The 26,159-nt window shown below is 34.9% G+C and overlaps 2 protein-coding genes across 3 annotated transcripts in view; one reads left to right on the top strand and one right to left on the bottom strand.

Annotated features, from left to right (window-relative positions):
* LOC123677556 (neuroligin-1-like) overlaps positions 1–26,159 on the top strand; it is a 536,762-nt gene that overhangs the window by 147,621 nt on the left and 362,982 nt on the right. For both annotated transcript variants that reach the window (XM_045614141.1, XM_045614140.1), the window contains exon 3: positions 14,726–15,220. The gene's annotated coding sequence lies outside the window, so the exon portion shown is untranslated. The remainder of the gene's footprint in view (positions 1–14,725; positions 15,221–26,159) is intronic.
* LOC123677559 (60S ribosomal protein L17-like) lies at positions 21,407–21,912 on the bottom strand. The gene has a single exon (XM_045614146.1). It carries the CDS (start codon positions 21,837–21,839, stop codon positions 21,423–21,425), a length of 417 nt encoding a protein of 138 aa, XP_045470102.1. The 5' UTR covers positions 21,840–21,912; the 3' UTR covers positions 21,407–21,422.

Here is a 26,159-nt window from a genome sequence, read left to right on the forward strand (position 1 = left end):
GGTGAAAATGTGCCTCATTACTGCAGATGTTTTGTCGATGAATATCCTGATCATTTCGATGCTTTTTCAAGGGCCCAATCAGCGAAGATACGACACTTCTTGTGATTGACCGGCTTGAGTAAACTGAACAGAACATGCAAAATATGGTGTTATGTCGTTTGTGGAATGTGTTATTTCCAAGAGCGATTAGAAACCAACTAATCTGGATTTTCATCAACACTACGGGCTTCCCAGTTGTTCTTGAGCGACGAATTATTTCACCAATGTCAATATTGCCGATCAAGAGTGTTTCAGTTTCGAGAACTGTGACTGCAAAATTTTCACCATTTTTTGTAACGAATTCTAACAAATCATGCATGGAAAAGTGAAAATTTCACAGCTTCAGAAGTGAAAGCTGTTCAGATAGCGGGCTGTTCAAAATGAAACCTCTTTTTCGGTGAAATGCTCCACTGCAGAACTGTATGAATTTCTACGAATAGATGAGTATGAAATCCTTATATTCCTGAAAAGATTAACAACTAACTCTGATTACAATTCAGATATAAATCAATATTTTTTTTGCTGACTTGACAACGCTGAAGAGTAACGTATGGTATTACATTCTTGAAAGGAACGGAATATTGTGCTGATGTGCTGATTTCAAAGGGGCAATTATTTCTACGAGGTCTTGTTTTTGGGATGCAGTTTATTGATTTTGGTTCGAATACTGCAGAAAATATATATAAATATATTATATTTTATGACCAAAATGAAATTTTCTGATCCAAATAACAATTAGAGTAGTCTAGAACTATACTGGACTATTCATGTCGGTTTCCGGTTTTCAATGACATAATATGTTAATCAGAATTGTCATCTGAAGTTTCATATGTTTAGTTGAAGGTTAGCCATTTATTAATATACGTATGGTTTATTTACTGCTAAACGTGTGCAAATTGTGAAATTTCACTACTACAATAACAATCGGTAGAAAAAATTGCAACATAATGTTTCTTTACTTTTATTCTCAAGACTCATATATCATTGAAATACCCACTTGATCGAAAATATTGCTGCTGTAGGTGAAACAGGTGAACTACAACGTTTTGATGAAGATTTTTCGCATTTATCCTTCTTCAGCGAGGAAACACTTCTTGTAGTTCGGTGTTGCTGTGAGAAAAAGTTGCTCATGTGGCAGTGAAAATCCTCATGTATCTGCTGAGAGCTCATCACACCCACAAAAAGTGGAATGTGTGTTGTGAAATTTGGCCTGGTGAAGTGATTAGATCGTATTTTTTTGAAAATGAAGAAGGTATTCCTCCTACTATCAATTTTCATCGCTACAGCTAAACCACTACCGATTTTTCTTTGGCCTGAAATCAATGACATATAGATGCCGCCTTAGGAAAAACCTCATGAGAATGGGACTAACAGAAAACGGCGAGTGCAGATTCTGTGGGGAGGAGGAAGAAACTCCGGATCACCTGGTGACGGAATGCCTCGCCATCGCTAGTCAACACAAAACCTGCTTTAGACAAGAAACTTATAGAAGTGAGAAATTAGCCTCCTTGAAGCCATCCCAAATATTGAAGTTCATCAGAACTCTGGAACTGGAAGGCGAGCTGAAGATCACTTTATGGAGAAAATAGCTCTGATGGGGGCACAATAGACCATTAGGTCGCAGTGAAATGAAACCTTCTTAATTAAATCTAAAAAAATGACATATAGATCTCATTTCAGCAAGATGGTGCAATAAGCCATGCAACACGAGCCATTTTAGCTTTATTGTGAGTGAAATTCACAGAACGCGTCATTTCTCATGAATTTATAACCAAGGTCATAAGATATATCACCTTCGGTTGACATGCGTCAAGTGCTCGCGGAAATATTTCTTGAAATGTGCGGTCGAGTCATCGAATCAATTATCAAATCCCGTGAAAGATCACACGGAGGGCATTTAAATGATACTTTTACTTTCGGAATATCAAAATGTTTAACCCTTTAGTTTTGACCAATTTTTATTGAATTTCTGGAATTCATGTCATATTTCAAATGAGAATTCTTGAGTTGAAGTGGAATATTTCCTACAAATAATTGAGAGCATACAAAACTCTCGACTTTTTGTCACTGCTCTTCCAATTTTTCAGGTCATGTAAGAAATCCTTGTTCCAAAAAAAGCTATGAACACTCATTCCAACCAATTCACAGAATATGTGAAATCGCTCTCCGTTCATTATTCTCTCACCTTTGTTCCTGCCGGAGTTCCAGGGAATGAATAATGAAGCCTTATAGAAAGAATATATCCGACTATTAGTCGTATATCAACCCGGCCAGAGACCACGGCGGTAAGAAAAACCAATAAATACCCCGTTTTCGTTAGGAACGCGATCAGGATTCAAAGCACAAAAGCGGCAAATTTATTGAAATATTCCTGCGTCGATCGTAGGTTAGAATCGAAAATGTCCGGTGACGTCCATTTCCATAAAAAGGAATTTCACTGGGCAGAATAAAGCCCGCCATTCCTATGACAATAGCAATTCTAAGAGACTTGAAGTACGTGACCGCCATACGTTTTTCTATGGTCGCTTCCGGCCCTTATTATCATGAGGTGGGAGTTATGGATTTCGGCTCTGGATAGTGATAAAATTTCTCTTTATCCCACGCTTTCCATTTGTGCTTCCTACAGTTGATTCAGATCCGAGAACAGACGTGTAATTTATTTTATGTGAGACCTGGCGTTAAAGTCTATATTATCGCCCATTTTTGAAGACACACACTCATATTTCTCAGACTGAAGACAACTGTAACGCCCATAGAAGTCAAGATATTGCAGTTTTGTGTCTAACCAACATATGCAATTTTGTGCCACGTCGTTGTTTACATTTGCGATATTTCGTATTCCGTCAGTGCCTCTTTTACTATATATTTCTATTATTTGAATGTTGTTAATAGAAATAGTGTCAAAATCAACTGGAGTATGTGACATACATCGAAACCTCAATGGTATCCAAAAGAGGTGACTTAAATAAAAAAAATATTTTCGCCATAGTTGCTGTAACAGTTCTCCTCACAGACAAAATCGAATTTAGCGAATATATCTTTTCATGCACTTCGTTTTTGGATACTTTAATATGAAGTTATCTTTACCATCAGATCTTTTAGTATCAAAACAAATTTTCAAATGATCAAGTTGGTTTTCATCACAAGTTCAACTGAACAAATGTTAAGAATATTGTTTACTGTCACATACTTCAAACTCACCAGTCTATTGTATTATTGAACTGTTTTTGCCGTTACTAATTGGTAGTTGATCATGATTAAAACAAGTTTTGTGATTTTTATATTTTTATCTCGGTTTTTGCTATCATGAATATGGTCCCTATTTTGTTTAGTACCTACCTAAATTACAACGAATAAATTTGATTTTTAACGTCTATTTGTTATGATTAGTCTAGTTCAGGTTCAAATCTATTGATATTTAGATCAAAATCCTATCCAAAAGATCGAAAACACTTGCAAATATGTTCATTATTGGCTACAGAATGTCGATGTTCTTCTATTTTGCGTTCGAAAGATTTTCCAGTTTGGCCAACGTATACATATGGGTACGTACTACAGATTCACACCTATCATTCATTTCAAAATGTTAATTCGTTTTTGGTTAAAGATTCCTGATAATTAACCTACTCAATCGTTCAAGTGAAAGTTTTTAAACCCCTTCGAAATTTTCAGTGAACATTTCAATTCCAAAAATATATGTTTGTTCACCATCTAGAGCTTTCTTCGGGGACTAAAGGATCTCTCCCGATTAAATTTTGTACGAAAATACAGAACAAACTGTTTTCAGTCGAAAATTCACACAACAGAATAATGACAATGACAATGGGACAATATATATTAACACCTGGAAATTTTGTGAAAGAATTCGGCGATGAGCTGGACAATTGTACTATCTGAAGAGCATTCACAATCGAGCTTTGAGAACACTGTTAAATGAAAGAAGACCTTGAGCAATAAAAACAGAAATCTCCAATACACTGCCACACTTAGACCACTCATAACATATGCAGAACCAGTTGTTTTCCATCTGAAGAAATTATCATTCTATCCACTCAAAATTTTACAAAACAGAATACTTAGACTCATCACTTAGAGAAATAAATGAATCACACACCCTCATAAAGTATCTACACCACCAAGTAGAAACAATACTTAGGTACATTGAGATATCTCCAATTACGAATGCCAAGCCAGCGAAACAGCAGAACAAACTAATAAATATAACCAATTACCGAAATAATTGATCAATTATCCTAATGGTCATTCGAACCATTCTCAACTTTAACAACAGTGTAAGCATTCATGCAGGAACTCTATAAACAACACCTAACACCCACTGTAGAGCCAATCATGCCTATGTAAACTTCTTTAGTATATAATTTCGAATAGAAGACGTGTTTTTCATTATTTCTGTTTGATAATAACTCCAATGAGTTGAGAGAATCAGAAAAAATCCATCTATAATTTATCGGAGAAAATATTCATATATCATTATTGATTTATCAATAATTCAATAATTATTCAAAACAATGTTTCAGTTGCTGTATCAAATAATAAACCATAGTGTATCATTTTCGGTTGTTTTGTAATTTTGTACGATTTTTCTATACCGAAGAAGGCAAGTAATAATCCTGACCGGCCCCTAGGATTCCAGAATAGTCCGTAGAAAACAAAGAACGAAATTTTCAATGAAAATCAAACCTGAAACTAAGCGGCCATGAGCACGAAAAATAAAGCTGTCAGAAAGGTTGTTACGGCCCGGAAGTTAACTCTTACCGCTCGCAATAAATTTGATGAACAATCTGTGAGAACCGCATCACTCGAAACCATATGTGGAGTTGCAGTCCGATAGTTTCTGGCTCTTCCTGTTCCAGTCGTCCAACTTCGAAACTGGCAAAGCGTATCCGAAGCGAATAGGTTGTATGGATATTTCGAGTATATTATTCGTATCCGACGCATTTCAAAGGTATTTAGTAGTTATGTTGTTAATTTTGTGTCCGATAAAGTATTAAAAAATGTATCCACAGCTTACATTGTGCAACTAGTAGCCAAATTTGAAGCTACTGGTTCAGTCGGAAACAAAAAGAGGGTGCATGAAAGAGACGAAATGAAGGAAGTGGCTGTCTTGGTTATCGCGTTTTCTGTAGGACGGTATCTACTAAATGGCGAATAGGTTGTTTGGATGTTGAGAGATATACGAGGGCTACTATTTATGTATTGAATATTGGCAACACTGATATTGCCAGGTGAAATCTGATATTGGCATCGTAAAATTTGACATTTTTTGTGTTGAAAGTATTTAAAACGTTTTGACCTACGAGCACAATATTAGTTGTTTACAGTAAATTGAAAATGTAATATCTGCCAAAATATGGATTTAACTCATGAAATTTTGAGTAACGTACGTAAACGTTTTCAGCGAAACTAACAATACTGCATGGAAGTGAATAGTGTTCATTTCCAGCATTTAATGAACTAATCACAGAAGTAAGTACTCTCCTACTATTTCACCTGTAATGTCGTTTTAGATGAAGCCAAATTTCAGTATCAGATAGTACTCGATAAGATCTTCAAAACACCCTTCATCTCTATTCGAAATCAGGGGGTTGTAGTCACCCCCGTTACGGGGTTTCAGTTACGGGTATGCGGAGTACGGAAAAGTTCTTCCCCCTTGAATCAGAAATTGACGGGTGCCAGCGATTTTCCGCATGTTCATTTTAAAGCCTGAAAATCGGGGTATTAAGTTTCTGTTGACAACACTGAATATGCGATGCTGCTTCACAGTAATATCAATCGTTATGTCACAAGATTCAACAGAATGGGGTTATCAAGAATAGAACTATTAGAAAAATCAGACCATGCGAGATCATGATTATGAATTTTTTTCAAACGTACAATAACAATGTAATAGTTTCACTGACAAGGTCATCGAAAAGTTCTACTTGTTCTTCGCCGGGGGGAAAGCTGAAGCCTAGCAATGATAACTATCAACAAATTTAACTTCATGTCAGTTAAAATTAATTAAGCAAGACAACCTTTACTAGGCTAATTTTTCATTGATCAATCAATTATAAGGATCGTTAATATAAATCTTATGTAAAAATGGGATCTCCAGATTTTTATGAAATTCAAAACGTATTATATAAAAAAAGTAACAAATTTTATACGAGGGAGAAGTGGCTTTTGAAGGCAAGCCTTTGTTAACAGTCTTAGGATACACAACAAGCTACTTTTCTGAATGATCTGCATTTACCACCAGGCTACTACAACCACTCATTGTCTGACAGAAACTAATCAATGTTACATGTACTCTGATGAATTGATGTTAAATTCTGAATATTGACGAATATGTAATCAAACATCTAGTCCTAAATTTGTATCAAATTGATACGATAACTTAAATTGAATATCGATTCAACACAGCAACTAACCAAAGTTCTAGGTCTATAAAAAGACCCAATCAAACCTCACCATTTTCACAACTTCGCCTATAGGTTCGTTGATTTTTGGAACATGCCGAATATATTATGAAACACTTAGCTGAGTAGCAAATTGAATCGAAATTAGTTGTCAAAATTATCAATCGATAGCCGAATATACAGGGTCCTGCAATAGTGTGTTAGGTTTCCATAGCTGCCAAACCAGACGTTTCAGAAATTTAGTAGAAAAGCATCTCCTTTGTACTTTCAATTCTGCATCTCTGGAAATTATTTTCTGATATACTGGGAGTTCCCAAATAAAATTATTCAACAAATGAGTGATTTTTCAAATGGAACACCCCTTATATTTTTACACATTTTCAATGCTCTCCAATACCTCTATCATGATACAAAATATTAGGGATATTTTTCCAACGTTACGGATCTTATTCAGAAAAAACTGCAGAATTTCGACGAAACAGTAGTTCGGTAAAAGCCCTTTACCGATTTTCAGAAGCTATAGGAACATGAATTTGATCAGAATTTCTTTTAACTTAAGAATTTGCCTAGTCATCGTTCCTAAATTTTCAACTTCTCTTATACAGGGTGTCCGTCATCAATGTCCAAATATGAAGAATTTAAAATTGTTTTTTCTCAGAGTTTTTCGAATGTAAAACCCTGTATTTTTTTTATGATGATGTACATAGTTCAAAACCTTACATTTTTTCAGAAGTAACCTTAAGATTATTTTCACTCCTGTGTCCGGCAGACACGAAAAATGACATTTCAACCAAAAATTTCAGGAATAATGAACATAATAACTAACGGATATTTTAAATGAGTCACACAATGATACCAAACTGAATGATCAATTCTTGAAAAAAGAAATTGTTAAAAGAAATTCTGATCAAATTCATGTTTTTATCGCTTCTGTAAATCGGTAAAGGGCTGTAAGCGAACTACTGTTTCGTCGAAATTCTGCAGTTTTTTCTGAATAAGATCCGTACCGTTGGAAAAATATCCCTAATATTTTGCATCATGACAGAGGTATTGAAGAGCATTGAAAATATGCAAAAATATAAGTGGTATTCCATTTAAAAAATCACTCATTTGTTGAATAATTTTATTTGGGAACACCCTGTATATAAGAAAATAATTTCCAGAGGTGCAGAATTGAAAGTACAAAGGGAATGCTTTTCAACTAAATTCCTAAAACATTTAGTTTGGCAGCTATGGAAGCCTAATGCACTATTGCAGGACCCTGTTTACTGAAATCTCAGCACTGAATTTATCGAGAAATTTATAATACTATTGTTAGCTATTCGACTCGAACGTAATCTACTTTTAAATTTATTCTAGTGAAATTCCGTTTGACCTACTAAAAAAATCCATATAGTGAAATAAGTTGGTAATTGAAAAAAATAGCGCAATTACAATTTCTATAGGGATCCAAATGATCTTTCCAGCAAGAACTAAAAAACTAATTCTGTTGGACAGTCTTGAACTGAATCGTCGATTGAACTGAAAAAGTCAGGATGTCCACTCTAGCAAAATTAATTATTCGAGCAGAGGATCTTCACTTTTCTCTCCTAATTTCTTCCTATTTCCAGATCCCTAAACGAGAAACGTAAGAATAAACAAAAACAAGTCAGTGACGCAGGACTTGCCGAGAAGTTTGCTCTGCTCTCTGCTAGTCTCCTTGATCGTCCTTGTTTAATTAAATTACCGGGAATTCCTGTATTAGCAGGTAAAGGGCTTGTTTCTAACTTTTTGAAACATCGTCTTCGAATTGTTTCGAACTACTTTTTATGTCCACCGGGAGAGAAAGAATGGCTTTAGTGACAAACTTTCACGGCCGACAGTTGTCTGAGTGCTGCTTTTGTGGGATTGGAATTTCGCGATCCCTCTTCTATGTGTACCTATATGTTGTCTTATTTTCTAACATCGTACGTCATTTTATTAAATCAACCTATTTAGAGCGGCTTTCTTCTGATGATTTCATTTCGGATGATTTGAATTCAAACGATTAGAAATATACAAAAAATGAAGCATTGACGTAAAGAGAATGTGGATTTTTGGATCAATAATTCAAATATGTACAGGGTGGGCAAATAAACGAGGTAAGCGGCTATATCTCAGGATGCACTCAACGTAGAGACTCGCGGTAAAAATTTTTACTACTGAAGTGTACAAGAAAACACACTGGAAATTGTTTTGAAGTTCATACCTCTACCGCTAGGGGGCGTTATAGCTACCGTCGAGTAGAAAAATTAATTTTACTCGAAAATGTTTCATATGAAGTTGAAGAAAAAATATCATCACTGTTATCCTTGGAAAATTCACAATCTTTATCTTTTTGAATTGTCACTTTCGATTTTACGACATCAAATAAGGCTATCGCTTTGCGACCTTTTGGTTTTTTCATACAAATTTGGTGGGATTTCTGTTTCTGTCAGAACTTAAAGACACAATTTGGTTTTTCGCAGTGCATAAGTTGAAGAATATCTTCTAACGACCATAACTTCAGAACGCCTGAAACTATCGCTTTGTGACATTCAGGTTTTTTCATGCAAATTTGATGGAATTTCTGTTTCTGTTAAGAAAATCCTTTCATTACATTTGAAATTTCGGAGTAAAATGAACAAAACAATGAACTTTTGACTCAGCGCCCTCTATCGACGACAGCAAAAACAAATTCATCATGAGCATATTTTATCCTCAATCAACAAGATATTATCTTTCAGACGAGATCTAATTTGGTCAAAAATGTTGAGCCAAACTGAAGTTACAGGCATTTCATTCCGTCAGATTTCTCCCTTTCACCTACCCTTATTTAATGTCGTAAAATAGAAAGTCACAATTCAAAAAGATAGAGTATTCTTTAACGATCACAGTGATGATATTTTCTCTTCAACTTCGGATGAAACATTTTCGAGTTAAATTCATTTTTCTACTCGACGGTAGCTATTTCGTCCCCTAGCGGTAGAGGTATGAACTTCAAAACAATTTCCAGTGTGTTTTCTTGTACACTTTAGTGGTAAAATTTTTTACTGCAAGTCTCTACGATGAGTGGATCCTGAGATATAGCCGCTAACCTCGCTTATTTGCCTATCCTGTACAAATTGAAAATACGAGTAGAACAATGTACAGTCCATTCAGGAATTATTGACATCCCGGGTGGCTATGGAAAATCGAAATTAAGTTGGTACTGGCTCATTCAGTAACATTTTGAATTGCAGATTTCGGGTTGGCATTGGAAATGTCATTGACAAGAGGTTAGATTTCAGTATGTTTCTGTTATTGGTTTTGATCGAAGAAATTTTGAAACTTAAAAGTTGTATTAATTTCAAACACACATTCATTAGTTTATTTGAGTATTTCTCACAGTACTGTTTGAAAAAAGAAGAAGGCAAGTCATTACAACCTGGATTATTAGTGGAAGAAAACCTGTGCAATACGATTTCACCTTCAAAGAATCATTGAATGATTTGATTGTTACCAAAACCCGAGCCAAAAGCAACCAATATATCAGCCTGGATGAAAATTGACCAAAAAGCATCTGGATTTTAATCAATCAAAGACAACATTACATAAACGTAATTGGTTACAAGTTCAAAACAGTTAATAAAAGGAAAATTCTTATTGATAAACAGAAAAATATAATAAGTTGAGTACGATTTTATGGTGAATACAGAGAATATTTGCAACAAAATGTGAAATTCATTTATCTGGAGGAAATTTGAAAATGCCAGCATTATTCAACAGTAGACTCTAGAAAGAAAACAAAATGTTTTTCAAGTATATTCAAGGGTAAAAGTAGAAGGAGCACTATTTTGAATGCTGGATATTTGGATTTTTACCTGGATGTTTTGTTTTGACAGTGGTGATCATGAGGATTATATAAATCTATGAAGAGAGAATTATTTTATGATTGGATTGCTAAACAAAGTCTTGGCATTGCATCTATAGCTTATTTATATTTTATATTGAAATGAAGTATTGTTATATCTGTGTTTTGTTCTTCAATGAGTAATCCAAAAATCTAATAAATTCCAATTGCGTTATAGAATTTTTACTGAGTATTTAATTGAAAAATATATTCAGAAGAGTAACTTCAAGAATTTCTTCATCTCTTACCCCCTTGAAGATAATAATAGAATGCAATAAAATTTTAAAATTCACAAATTAAAAATAATTTCATGCAAAAATGCTTTTAGTGAGTGAGTTAAAGCTGTTATGGGCAAAATAATTTATGTAATTTAATAGAAACTAGTATACAAGCATTTCAATAAAAAACAGAAAACTCGAGTACAAATAGTACCTATATTTTTCATACAAGTTTAATCAATCATTCATGTCATGAACAGTTTCAATAAATAGTGACTTTAGAAAGTAATTTACACATCGGCTGATAAATTGGTTCCAATTTTGAAAGTTACAGTACAACTGTGATGTCAAAATTTTTCATATACTAAATGGATTCTTTGAATTTTATTTCTGTCTTATTATGATACGGCTCTTCCATTCACTAAGCTACACTATTTAAATTTATCAACCAGTTTTTTCTGTTTTCTTTACCAGTTTAGACACCACAGTTAAAATGATCCATAAGAATGATTTAATAAGAATTTTGCAAGCAGGTTGGTATCCAGTGTCCATCAGTAATGCAACAATTTTTGTAGAGCCTTTGGCGAAAAGGAATATGCCTATTTTAATGATCTTCAATGGGATCTTTCATGAGCGACTCTTAAATGAATAGATATCTCTTCATTGAATTTCCTTGAAATGAGATAGCATTTCACTATAGTTTTACGTTATATAATCTGAATTTCAATTTATGAAATCATGACTGTATGCGTCCCTTCGTAATAATCGTAATTTCGAAAATTCAGGATCTTTCGGATACAAAAATGATGAAAATAATTTAAACTGGTCATTTCTATGATGAACCATAGCAATTTTTAGTGATATTTTTGTAACCAGAAATAAAGCCGCGACTAGACGTTCATGGCCTACTTCGATGTCAATAATTCCTGAATGGACTGTACCTTATTCGAGCTTCTGAACACAAATCTGTGCTTTTCTGTGTTCTGGTCTGTGAATATCATGACAACTAAAATGACGAATGGCAAATGTCATTTGAGAAATACAAGAAATTTCATTCGAGAAATTTCTTGCATAAAGCAAGAAGGCATATAGAAACACTTAATGCAAACTGGAATGTTCGATTCGTACCGATTGTGTACCGAGTTTTCTGGGGGATGAAAGTACATTGAAAAGTAAGTATACTTATGAAAAGTAAGTAAACTTATGGCCAAAATTCATATTTAGAGAGATATATCCTTCCAAAGTTGATAAAATTAAAAAAATTCCGCCGCATAACTTTAAAACAGTGAATTCCACCATATTTCAAATCCGTGCACAAATGTATATTGTCGAAATATATTTTTATTACAATTTGACATTTTCTAATATTGTTAAGAAGGGTGATTTTAGAGGTTGGGTTATGATTTTTCTGAGATTACTTCTTTCGTTGTTTTCTTTTTGGTGAATGAATAGAAAAGCATTCGAAAAAACAGTGGAAGTAAAGTTGTAGGCGTATGTAATTTTTAGGTAATCTTAACTTCAACAACTAAAATAATACAAACGAAACAAGTGAAAGGTATCCTTTTATCATAATTTCCAGAAAAAAAGTTAAAACTCTCACTTGACTTGAAATATCTTGAGGATAACCATTACTTGAAAAACTTTGGTCAGAAGATATCAATATGAGACCAATAAGTTCATGATCAAATATAGAAATAACGTCGATTAAAATATAAAATATTACTTGTTGACCCATCGCTTTTTTGTGACCTATCTATCAGGGAAGGTGTAAATGCTTAGTTTTCATCTGACACCTATGAAATAAGAGAAACTCCTTCTCCCAAATTGACTCATCAACTATAATTAGGAGACGATTGAATTACATGGTGACTGGAGGTAGGAAAAGTTCCACATAGAAAAGAGCACCCTTCGCATGGCTCAAACTCAATTAACAGTTGCTTTAGATTATAGTGCGGTATTCCTCACGAACCTTCCAATTTGTAACGTGGCTATGAATATATGTAGAAGTAAAACTCGTTAGAGTTATTCCAGTTTTGCAATAGCTGAACGAGTAATTCTGAGTTCTGATCCCACACCACAAACGAAAACCTAGCGCATTCGCCATTTTGCAACAATATGATTTCGTTGATGTTTGTCATGATTTTTTGCTCGAATGTAAAGGTGAATATGAGTGAGACATCATTAACTATTATATCCAGTAGAAATATATGGGTTTTTCGGAATTGGGGGTCATAGGTTTGTCGAATCAATTGTGTGAATCAGCTAAGTAGCTGACTCGGTACAACTGCCTCATAATACTGTGTACTGATTGTCAACTTTCATCAGTTGCTTTTGGTTGCTTGGCTAAATATCACTTTGGGGCAACTATTAACATTCGATAAAAATTGAGGAAAGATCTAACCTGAAGTTAGGAGTCTTTGAGCTTTCGGTCTTTAATTTGCCAATTGCACCCTTCGGAGTCACATAATAGTAGGTAAATATTTCCAATGATTTAATTGGCAGATGAATGACGAGCAGTCAAAATTTTTTTGCTTCATCTCAGTATTTTCCTCTTTTTTTTCGATATTCTATACGAATTTTTTGAGCTGACTCACAAAATTTCAATTTGGTCGAAACTCGAATCCGCTGTTACTGAAATAAAAGGTTTTTTCGATATTCTGCTTGGTTCTGATGATGAAAGAAGCTTGATATGGTTTTCTATAGACATGGTGAGTCTTAGACTTATATATATGTTTCAATAGTGGATTCCTGAGGTTGAAAAAAACACTTTTCGCTAGTACCATTTTTCCCGTTTCCACTCGATTGAAAAGATACAGGCTTTTGAGAATCCATAAAAAATTTCTAAAATCTTTCAGCCATATTTCCCAAATGGTTCTATTGAAGTAAAACATTTTTGTAATGAAGCATTCTTTATAGTTCTCTTGATGTTTTCGAGTAATTTTTCTGAAAAAAAAATATCTGTGAAATTCAAAAAATTGAGTTCTTCGGCTGAATGCAATTCTTCTGTTCTAATATAGTAGCTCATGTCTGAGGTTAAAATGCTATATGTTATGGATTGAGAAACTTCATTGTGCTGGTTTCCAGGAGTAGCATAGTTTATTATAAAAATTTGAAATGTCTATATATTTTCATATAGGTCGAATCAAAAAAAAATGTTAAAAAAGAAATGTGTTTTTTTTTACCTCAAAAATCTACTTTTAAAACATATGTACAAGTCAAAGACTCACCCTATATATTCGCGAAATCTCAACCGGATCGGATCTATAATAACGAAAAACTTGGAACTTTATTTTTCAATAGTCTTCTTGTATTTTCTCTTTTTCTAAATATGTGATCAGCTCGAGATTTTGCATGGAGCTTGAAATTGTTATTTTAAATCAACACCAAGAATCTTAACTCCATCGGTTATAGGATCACGGAAATTTTGTTTTTATTATTATTATTCAGAGGCAAAATAATGAATTTGGTTCATCAAAACAGATTTTGTTTATTGTCAACCAATTCCAGGTGTTTTCTGATCAAATAGTATAAGATAACTGAATATCTATCTTTTTTTTTTCAATCAGTTAACTTGAGAATTTTCGATATTGAGTGTTGCGTCCGATAGCTCAGTATAATTGTAGACAAAGACAGGACAGTGAAATATTCGATAATAATGTGAAATAATAATGTGAAGTAGCAGTCAACAGTGGTGACTCACCAGATGGGCATCAGGTTGAGGAACAAACCGTCTCTGATGCGGGACATCAGCTCCAACTTCCTGGTTTCAAGAGCGGTTCAAAAAAATTACTAACACAATGCGTAAGCAAAAATACAGAAACGATGAAAAAGGTCATATTTTGAAAACCGTGAAAATCAAAAAAATGAGTAAATTTTAGTTAGGAAAATTCAAGCATAATTTCAGCCAAGTACGAAGGAATCATCAATCATAAATGAATTCATATGGATCACTACGTAATGTTTGGCTTATTTACATGTAAGCTTATGATATTTCGCGATTGCTCGAATTTCATAATTATTTCTCACACAAAAATTGTGCATAAATGAAATTTCCTAGTGTCATAAGCAGAATATGTAGTTCCGACTCCATATCGAAGAAATTCTTTCTCTGTAAAAACTCCACGACATTTATTCTTTCTAACCCCAATTTTGTTTTTCAGGATCACGAAACTCCCTATGAAGAAGATCCCAACCAAGGACAACCCCTAAGACAGATATCTCCATAACAGGGATCGCCACCATCGTCCACATTCGCAGGCCATCCCCAAATACCCAGAGATAAATCATAGACATTCGATTCTGATACACGAGCCAGTCACGAAGCAGATGGAAATATAACTCCTCTATAAAGTTGGTAGTGTTGGCAGCTATCGAACTGCAGAACTTTCTCAACTGCCGGAGAGGATATATCAAAGTAACAGTTGGGAATGAACAACGATCGTCAGCTGTTTGGGGTAATTTTGACATTGGCCCATAAGAAAGAGCGGTTCTCTTCCTACGTCAAAAGGTTACGAAATACCGAATCAGAAGAGGGAATGGTGTCTTCACGCGTTTGTAGAATTCAAAGGAGGCAGATATGTTTGGAATATTCGAGATTCTTCAAGACGTTCTTAACATCTTAGATGAGGTGAATGAATTGTGGAGTTTCCAGACAGGTAAGGAATGAACATTCTTCTCATAGTAGAATGAATAGTAATAAAATCTTTCATACCATAATCCATACCTTGTTATCCTGAAGGTTTGAGTCAAGTAACAAAATACAAACATTTAAAACTCCATTTTTTATTGTATTTGATGCATTCACAACTTCTGGTTAGTGCCACAGTCTGAAGTCTGAATACTGTTTCTCTGCTCCGCCTCCAAATATACTGGTATCTGTGAACATTGTTCTGCTTTCTCCTCATTGACCTCCATAATATGAAACCATCGCCATATTATTGCTAGATTGCAATTTGTGTTGTCGGTTCGTATTACGTTCACGGGAATACGACCTGGTATCTGCAAAGATTCAGCAGTTGGAATGATGCAAGATTCTCAATGAGTTAGTGTTTAATCTTGTGACTCTGGTGCAATTTTACATTTGAGTGATTCTGCATACCTGCGTAAAAAACTAACATTCTCTAGAAGATCTTTCCGTTACAATTCAATAAAATTTTATTTATTCATATTTATTATTGTTTTCGAGTATTAAATGAAATTATGAAATAGAAACTGAATAATTTCTTCAAATATTTAAATTAATTTTGAAGCTCAATAATTCAAAAACAGTTGGTCAATCGACTTCTACCAAGAATATACGTACAAAAAAGTTATGTCCTTTCAAATTAATGGAAAGGTTAGTAGATGATCAAGAGAGTCAAGGTAACATCAAATTTGATTTTTATCATTGAAAAATACTCTCTATCCCTATCCTTTAATCAAATATCAAGATTTTTCAGAAATTTATTCACAGAAGACAAAAATGAAAATACTCATTCGAAAATCTATCGCAGGAATCAATTACTTGCGGTCATCTAATATTTTAAGGAACTTTTATTCTCATTTCGTCAGCAATATTCAGCTGCATTTCCTTCAAGTTCATCATTTATACGTTTTTCCTCGCTCATTTTGAAAACTTTGAAGTTTTTTATATAAAATTCTTTGGTCTTTAGCGTTTCAGCGATCGGTTCAAAAATTAATACGCTTTATTTACGCTTGAGACCATCGATTTATGATAGGTTTTAACTATTATTCATTTTAAAAAGTTCATCATTGCGGAAAGTCCTTTTCTATACATTTTTTGGAATGGAAAAAACAGAATTGAATGAATATTTTATTGAAGAACATTTTTTTCATGAACTTTCACATCAACATATTATACAAAAATTCTTGTCGAGGGCTGAAAATGCGGTTTTCTTAAACTAAAAATGAAAACGTATTTTGAATACTTGCCTGTGGTTGGAAAGGGCGGTGAATCAGAGGAACGTTTGAGATCGCTCCACCTTTCATGAAAAGTGGTGGGATCTCTAAAACGCTGAGGAGAGAAGAGTAGTTGAACTTTGGCATATCACAAGTAAGCCACGTTATATTAACCTCTCTTAATAAGAATTGGATGCACTTACGTATCCAACTTTTATAATTTATCACGTAAAGAATCAGAAATTAGAAATTACCCAGTACCTAGTTCAGGGAATAAGGGCACTTTTTATGTAAAGGAATTCAAACCCTCCACACCGAAAAGGTTAACAAGTAAATACCTTCTGAAACACATTTATTAAGGCGACAAGGTTTTTTAACTCTCCCTTCTTTGAATAACACGTCTGACTACTTGATTCAACTACATAATCATGTTCCATAATTATTTTTGTCAAGATGAGAATAATGTTTAGTAAAAGCCTAAAAATAAATGTAGGCTTGGTTAATCGATCGTCTAGAGGTATGATTCGATTACCTGACCTTTCGTCTTTTTCTCCGTGATTTTGTTCGGGTTTGTAATAATTAAACTCTTTCGAATTATTTACATCTATTTACAAAACCACACTTACAATACAAACACAGTTTATAAGGTACTGAATTTCGTCTTTAACCCGAGTGTTAATTACTCGAGTCGTCTTCGATATTTCATGTCTTTGTCTTATTACAAGTTTCGGTCGTCTCGTCTTTGATTCGTTCGCGACTCGTCTCAATCTAGTCCGCGAACCGTCTTTTCGTCTCACGTTTCCACCGACTGAACTTACTCTTACTTCGACTTAGACCGAACTTGAACTTTACTCGTCTTCGACTTAACTGTCTGCCGACTCGGACTTACTCTTACTTCGACTTAGACCCGACTCCAACTCTCTACTGACCACAACTTACTCCTGACTTGAATATCGACTTCCCTTCTTTCGGCTTGATCACACCCTTAGGGAAAGTACCATTCCCTAGTCCAATAAGAGTTTTGCCGTACCGCCCACAAAGCTCTTCGCGGATTCCTGGAAATCGAATATTCTCGAAGGACTAGAACCTGATACATAGACGTGACACATCTGGTACAACTGTCTTGTCTTCGATCTTTCCTAACCCCAGTAAATCTCTTAAGTTTTGCAATCGACATGACTCATCTTCGACACCCTGAAGAATTAACACTTCCTTTCTATGTTATATACAATAGCCATTCGTTCCCTGTAAATTCATTGAAACCGTTATGTCCTCGACACTTGAAGAAACTAATAGGTCTCCAAGCATCCTGTTGGCCATGTCAATTATTTACTGGGAACAATGACAAAGGATTTTTAAGTTCGAACTCCAAATTAAGGTTAAAGCTGCAAAATATATAATAAGTACCTACACCCATATGTTTGGATGGTTGAATATAGAATGAATTGAAATAATGAATAAGTGAATAAACTCTGATTCGAAAAATGAATGAACATCTATATAATGAACAGTTGTGAATCTCTAGATAAATGAATGAAAAAATAAGCGTAATAAATCTCAAAAAATGCAGGTAAAATAAAACTAATGAACGAGTAGAAAGTTCTAGGAGAACTTTTATCTAAGTCAAGGACTGACACAGCCATTTGTTAAAAGGGTAAAAAACATTGTAATACTGAGAAGCCATTCAATATTTATGTCATATAATTGTTTGAATGGGATAATACAAAAACCCTTATCAAAACTGAATAAGTTATCAGAATTCAGAAGGAAGTGAAACCTCGACCCTTTTCAGTTTAAAATTCATCAATAACTTAAAGCTATCAATATTTCAAATGGTTCTAAAATATTTCGTTCATTTTATGCTCTCTAACAAAATCCCCATCAAAATTTCATTCAATACTCCTTTAGTTCAACTCCATCTTCTTTTTGTTTTTCTGTAAGATTTCAACCCTCAACTGGTTACACTCAAATAAGTAACGTTAATGGTGACACGGAGTCTGTGAAACTCCGCCATTTATTGAAAGCGTTTTGACAAAAAACAAATTTTCTCACGGTTCGAAATCTAAATATGAATAATACACGATGAATATTTTCAAAATAGGTATGAAAAACATTCTTTGGGCGAGTCAAAATTTCTCAATAAAAAAAATATAATTTGAACAGTACATGTATTTAAGGGATTTAAATGAAAAAACAATCACGTTTGATATAAAAATATGATAGAGTTATAGAGGAAGTCAGTTCCATGACAAAACAAAAATTTTCATGTAGAGAAAAAATACTAGAAAAAAACAAGCATTCATTCAGGAGGAATTCATGCTTTTCCATTTCTACCTTCACAGCAGTAGAAGAAGCTTTGACAACAACATTGTATACAAATTGATTTTTTATTTTGCAGTCTTTTCGTCTAATATATCGATCACTGTTTAATTATTCCAAACAATGTTTTCGGGTTTATTGGTTTATGAGATATATTATATTATATATTATAACATTATATATTATATTATTCATCATTCATTTGGTGTTGTGCATAGATGTAGGCTTGGTTAATCGATCGTCTAGAGGTATGATTCGATTACCTGGCCTTTCTTCTTTTTCTCCGTGACTTTGTTGGATTTGTAATAATTAAACTCTTTCGAATTATTTACATCTATTGAGAAAGCCACAATTATACAGTACAAACTCAGTATTGAGAAGATCCTAATTACGTCTTTATTACAAGTTTCTCACTACGGTACTGAATTTCGTCTTTAACTCTAGTTTAATTACTCGAAACGTCTTCGTTTATCACGTCTTCGTCGTACTTCAAGTTTTCGGTCGTCTCGTCTTTGATTTTTTCGCGACTCGTCTTAATCTAGTCCGCGAACCGTCTTTACGTCGTACGTCTTAAGTTGACCGACCGAACTTGTCTCGTCTTCGACTTAAGTTAAACTGTACCGTCTGTACCCGTCTTCGGTTTAATTTGAACTGTCCTCTCTCTGCCCATTGGAACTACCCTGTCTCGAATATCCCTTCTTTCGTCTTGGCCACACCCTTATGGGAAAGTTCTATCCCCATGTCGTCCAATAAGAACTTTGCCGTATCGCCCACAAAGATTTTCGCGGATTCCTGGAAATCGAATATTCTAGAAGGATTAGAACCTGGGAAACAGATGTAACACATATGGCATAACCGTCTTGTTCTGGAACTTTCCCAACCCCAGTAAATCTCTTAAACTCTACAACCGACATGGTACATTCTTCGAGTCCCCGAAGAATTACACATCCTTCTTACAATATGTACAATAACAATTCATTCCCTGTAAATTCATTGAATTTGTCATGCCCTTAGCACTTGAAGAGACTAATAGGTCTCCAAGCATTCCGTTGACCATCTCAATTATTTACAGGGAACAATAAACTGGATCCTACATTGATGACAGCAGTACAACTGCCTTATATTTTTTCGGAGAGTGTGAGGTATTTTGTCAAACCATATGAAATTTGTATCACTTGCTGAGTTCTTCAAAACCGTTTCCTCGAAATCGATATCCAGAATGTTATGATACCTTGTTATAACTTGAATATGGTGCTGCGTCTGATAGACTTCTTGTCACCAGTTAATGAAGATAAACGACACTTTCCAAATCTCTAAAATTGAAAAATGTCAAACTGAACTACAATAAAAAATCTCTGAATACTATTACATTCTGATAATACAGAAGTTATTGTAACAAATTCTTTTTCCTCTGTAACTCTCAACACAAAACCCGAATTTTTCTTCATTTCACATGATGTCTCCAACAATCGACATAAGGACATCAAGAATTTATGTTTATGTGTAGAATTGTGGGAGAGATTCCAACGAACCGAGTTACAGAAGTTTCAACAATAACTTGCCTCATAAAAAATTTATCAGACCAGAAAAATGATAGACCATTTCTCAAAGTGCGGAAACTTTATGCTATTCCGAGGGAAACTCATTTCAAGAAATAAATCCGAGGAAGGTGGAGAAATATCATTCCTCAGGGTGTAATACAACCACAAATTAGTAATTCATTCAGATTCTTCCTCCAAGGATCGCGAAGTTCAAAGAACTCAAATGAAATATTCAGTTCAAATTTGACGGAAATAATCAGCACGTTTCGAATATAACCAGGTGAATTCAAGTTTTTTTCTACATTCATGCAAAAAGCAAAACTTTTTTGAACTATATTTAGTGGAAAAAGAAGTTCATTATTGCACTAGTGCAATTAAGTTTTTATTGCACTCATCTGTCATTCTACTTCAACGTGCTGTCATCATGACAAACAAATATTTCAGCCTGAAGAAAATAACGATGTACAGTTACCAAGTACTAGTACGTTTATAGCAGTAACAAATCAAGAAGTGGATTTAAAAAGTACTTCACTACGAAATATTCATATTGAAAATTGCCCCAATTGTCCATTCACTTTCAACATTGAGGGTACAAATAAAGTTTGAGTTGAATTGTTCGTAACGTATTAGTTGCAAATCGATATTAATAATAAAGTATTCAAGTTGCGCTTTTCATTTTCCTACACCTAGTGCCGCACCTCAATAAATCATTTTTTGCTTTTTACATGAACGTAGAAAAAATGTGGTATGCAACTTGTGCAAAAATTGTTTTTTGCACTTGTTGCATAAATAACTATTCATCAGCTCGAGGAGTGAATCCATTCAGAGCGAATTCAGATTACCTACTGCAGTGGACAAAATGGAATGACAATTTTTCGAAAATACTATTTGGTATGCTGATATATCTGCAGTGAACAGCTGACATGAATTTCATGATATTTTCATGGAAGGGGTGGAAATTGCAATATTTCGTGTGTTTACATGGAAATTGTCCTGATCGATTCGCTTGTATAGCTTTAATAGTCTCAAAACGACATCACGGAAGAGGTAAAATCAACCGACAAAATTATATTTATTGTCAGTTTTTATTTCAAAAGATTCAACTTGTAGCAACTTTCTTTTCTGCTTTGCCTTTTTTACCAGGTTTCAAAGGTGATTCTGGTTCGCTTGAATTCTCTGTTAACCAAAGCTCTATGTGGCAGGGAGAAGACGTAAAGGGGTTTATTCTACCATGAGCACGGTATGTGCGTCTTCTCAAGCATAGTGCACGATCAACCTGAATATGATCTACTACTAAACTTTGTACATCAAGTCCACTATAATCAGAATTACTTTCGGCATTTCTCAATAATTGAAGTAAAAATTCAGCAGACTTCTTTGGCCAACGTCCCTGTGTTGTGCCAAACTGCTTAGCTTGAGCACAACGTCCTACTCTACCATTGAACTTTCTGAATGGTACACATTCTTTATGATCTATAACATTTTTAAGGTAGGCAACAGCTCGTTGCAAAGGCATTTTCCTTATAGCACTAGCTGTTTTACAGGTGTTCTTGAAGTGAACCCAAAGGTTGGATCCACGGGCTTTGCATGTTTTAGTGGCCTATGGAGCTATATCTAGCGAACAAGTTTGATTTCTAATGGAATACATAGGTACTGATTAGTTTACTATTCCTAAAGGAAGTAAATAATTTATACTGGGTGATTCACTGTAATGACCTATTAGACTTTTATGAAAAACTGATCATAATTTTGTGCTGAAAATTTCATATTGCGGTTTGAGACAATGATCTTTCTCTGTTTAAAGGGAAACAGACAGATGCGTTTAATTGCTTTATGATACTTTAAGTTTTTGAATATCTTCATTTCACTTTTATATTTGAATATAATGAAACGAGATAACGCAATAAAACGAGAAAGATGATAAAGTGATTTTACAGCATGACAATACTCGATAACATGTTGCGAAAGTTGTCAAGACATACTTGGGTACGTTGAAATGGTAAGTCCTATTCTATTCGCCGTATTCTCCAGACGTTGCTCTCTCGGACTATCGGACTTGTTTCTATCTATGGCACATGGCCTTGCAGACCAACATTTCCAGTCTTATGAAGAAGTAAAAAATTGGATCGATTATTGGATCGCTTCAAAAGATGACCAGTCTTTTCAACGCGAGATTTGTACGTTGCCCGAAAGATGGGAGAAAGTAGTAGCCAACGATGAAATCATGAATGTAGTGGTTGTTTTTTTTCGAGGTATATAACTTTAAGTTGGCATAACTGTTCAAGATGGCGACCGATTCAACAGCTGTCAAGTGATTTATTCTCAGTTTGGTTTGGCAATTTATTATGAATGGACTCACTTCTGAACAACGCTTGCAAATAGTGCAATTTTATTTCGAAAATAATGGTTCTGTGCGGAATACGTATCGCGCACTACGTCCATTTTATTTTGTTTAGCGATGAAGTGCACTTCTGGTTGAATGGCTGAGCAACAAATAAAACTGCCGCATTTGGAGTGGAGCTAATCTTCAAGTGTATGTCGAAACACCGTTACATCAAGAAAAACTGACTGTTTGGTGCGCTTTATGGGCTGGTAGAATCATTGGTCAGTACTCCTTCAAAAACGATGATGGCCAGAACGTTACAATCAATGGTGATCGGTATAGAGCCATGATTACTTACTTTTTCATTCCTGAATTGAACAACCATGATGTCCAGGAGCTGTGGTTCCAACAAGACGGTGCAACATGTCACACAGCTCGTACCACAATCGATTTATTGAAAGACACGTTTGGCGACCGCCTAATTCCACGTTTTGGACCTGTGAATTGGCCTCCAAGATCTTGTGATTTAACACCGCTTGACTACTTTCTGTGGGGCTATGAAAAGTAATTGGTCTACGCGGATAAGCCACAAACCCTTGACCATTTGGAAGACAACATTCGCCGTGTTATTGCCAATATGCGGCCACAAATTTTGGAAAAAGTTATCAAAAATTGGACGTCCAGATTGGATTACATCCGAGCCAGCCGTGGCGGTCATATGCCAGAAATCATATTTAAAATGTGATGCTCCAATATTATCTTGCGGATAAATAAAATTCATGTCAATCGAATAATCCATCGTTGTTTTATTGCAATTTAAAGTTCAATAGCTCTAAAAAAAACACCCTTTACACCCTTTTATTGTAGAGATCTGAAAATATGTTATAGAGAAAGATCATTGTCTCAAATCCCGATATGCAAATTTTCAGAACAAAATTATGATTAGTTTTCTATAGACCTCTAATAGGCCATGGCGACTTAAGTATTTTTCCTAAAGGAAGTATATAAATTAAATAAGGATTTGACACTTTTTTGGTGGAGTATAGTTTCATTTTGATGAATGAGTTCCTCTTGTTTGTATTCATTTTAAGCGATGAATGGATTAAGTTTCAAGACCACCTGATTTAATCAAAGTAAGGTTTCATCCTGGTATAGTTATTTATAATACAAGTGCAGAAGGCATTGATATTCTTCCACGAGTTCAAAATTCAAAAACGAGCCACGAAGTGGCGAGTTTTGGAATGAACGAGTGGTAGAATGAGCCTTCTGTACGAGTATTATACATTATTTTCTCTAATTCATTGCATTTTCATTGAAATTAATGAAATATTTCCATAAATATAATTTAGTGCTTTTTGCATTGAAAAATGTTGTTTGGCAGAACTGATTTCTTCAAGGCAAATTGATGAATTGACAGATTAAGCCGTGGCGGAAAGTTCGGAGTGCCAACATAGAATAATAAAATATAACCATGAAAACTGTGCGTTTCTGATATATTCTCGCACGATTTTGTTCTACAAGATGTGGAAGAATGAACGGAATAACCACAGAATTAGAGAAAAGTATATTCTTACCTCTAGAAATATGCGATACTCACTTGCTAAGAATTCCCTACAAAGTGTTCCTATTCTCCGATCTGATCGAATGATCCAGTCGGAATTCCATCAAATATCTTATTAGCCGAGATTTCTGTGGGTCATCCTTCACGATTTGTAGGAAACGAGGGTCAAATATCCTTCGGGAACATATTGGAGTATTTGTAAGGCTCGCCTAATTCAATTCTATCGCTGAGCTTGGCCAAGTAGAGCCCGTATATTTTGATTCCCTTAATGGGGGTCGGACCCATGTTCATCTTGAATCATCATATCGTTGAATCCGAACTAATGATTTGTGGACCTTCCACAAATAGGGTGCAGGGCACAGATGATTTGTACGTGTGGTATCGATTCGAACGTATCAACTGTGATGGTGGTTGAACAAGAATGAGAGGTTATTTTGAATGCCATAGATATTTGAGCATACAATAGAATATCATTCTTGTCATTTTCTATATAAATTACACAATTCTGATTTGAACACCGAATCACACTAGGCCTTTTTTTGTTAATATTTCTGGTCTGATTTCTACTAGATGCCACGATTACACTATGTTGTTTTGACGCTTGTCGACTAATAGTCGATATTTTTCCAGTGAGTCTGTTGTTCCTAGAAACCTTGATGTAGGGGCTAGCTAAGCGCGGTTGCAGTGGCCTCAGCTACAATCAGGAGCGACAGGTGCGATAATTTTATAAAATTTAAAAATATTTCGGACTTCAGTAATGAGCCTATTGGCCTTTTTCTTGGAAACCGGCAGCGTTTCTCGAAGACCAGTGCCTGGTCAACCCAAAGTATTTTCTGCAAGAGAAAGCAATTATATAGCAAATTTCACACGAAGAAATCGGAGGGCTGTTACAGATACCGTTCGATTCCTTCGAGTAAAAGTCATTTTTGGAGACCTATAGATTGGTAGTCTTAACCAGTACCATAAGGAGACAGTTGCATCCCTCAAATTTAAAGGAAAGAAATCCTTTATGAGTACCTCGGCTATAACCTCGACATATAACTACTCTTCGGCAATATGCAGAACCCACCAAGACTGGCTTTTACCACAATGGCGCAACGTCCTTTTTTTGGACGAGACACGATTTTGTTTACAAAGTGATAGTAAAGGGTTTGGAGAGGTCCAGGCAGTCTAGAGCGACTCAATTGCACCAAGGAAATTGAACCCTTTCAAGGCGGATCAACAATGTTCAGGGTTAATGTTCGGTCACCGTTTCCCTCTTATTATCGTTGAACTAACAATGACTGGTGCAATCTGGTGAAAACATCATTGTACCAATAAATAATTGTTCTTCGGCGTCATAAATTTGGGGATAATTTTATTTACCAGGATGATAACGCCTGACCAACCCTGTTCATAAAAGGTTTAAAACATTCTTCAAGTTAACAATATCCAGAGAATGAATCCAATTGAGCACGTATGGGATTTCTTAGGGCGAACCAATCGCCAAAGTCCACTTTCTATTTTTCAGGAACTGAACTTAGCCCCTCAGGCAGAATTAAATGATATGTCTGGAAATTTCATTAATGATTTCATTTTTGGTATGCCTAGGCATATTTTGCGATTTGATCGAAAGAAGAGGTGTTAATACTGACTATTTAAATTAGATTAGATTTAATTAAGGAGGTTACGTTTCACTGCGACCTAATGGTCTCTTGTGCCCCCCATCATAGCTATTCTCTCCATAACGTCATCTACAGCTCGCCTTCCAGTTCCAGAGTTCTGATGAACTCCAATATCTGGGATGGCTTCAAGGAGGCTAATTCCTCACTTCTACAAGTTTCGTGTCCAAGGTAGGTTTTGCGTTGGCTAGCGATGGCGAGGCATTCCGTCACCAGGTGATCCGGAGTTTCTTTCTCCTCCCCACAAAATCTGCACTTGTCGTTTTCTGTTAGACCCATTCTCATGGGGTG

Source organism: Harmonia axyridis, chromosome 4, assembly GCF_914767665.1.
Source record: "Harmonia axyridis chromosome 4, icHarAxyr1.1, whole genome shotgun sequence".
Lineage (NCBI taxonomy): Eukaryota > Metazoa > Arthropoda > Insecta > Coleoptera > Coccinellidae > Harmonia > Harmonia axyridis.

Coding starts and splice junctions, on each gene's coding strand:
- LOC123677559 (XM_045614146.1), bottom strand. CDS start 21,839: ATGCCTTTGCAACGAGCTGTTGCCTACCTTAAAAATGTTATAGATCAT.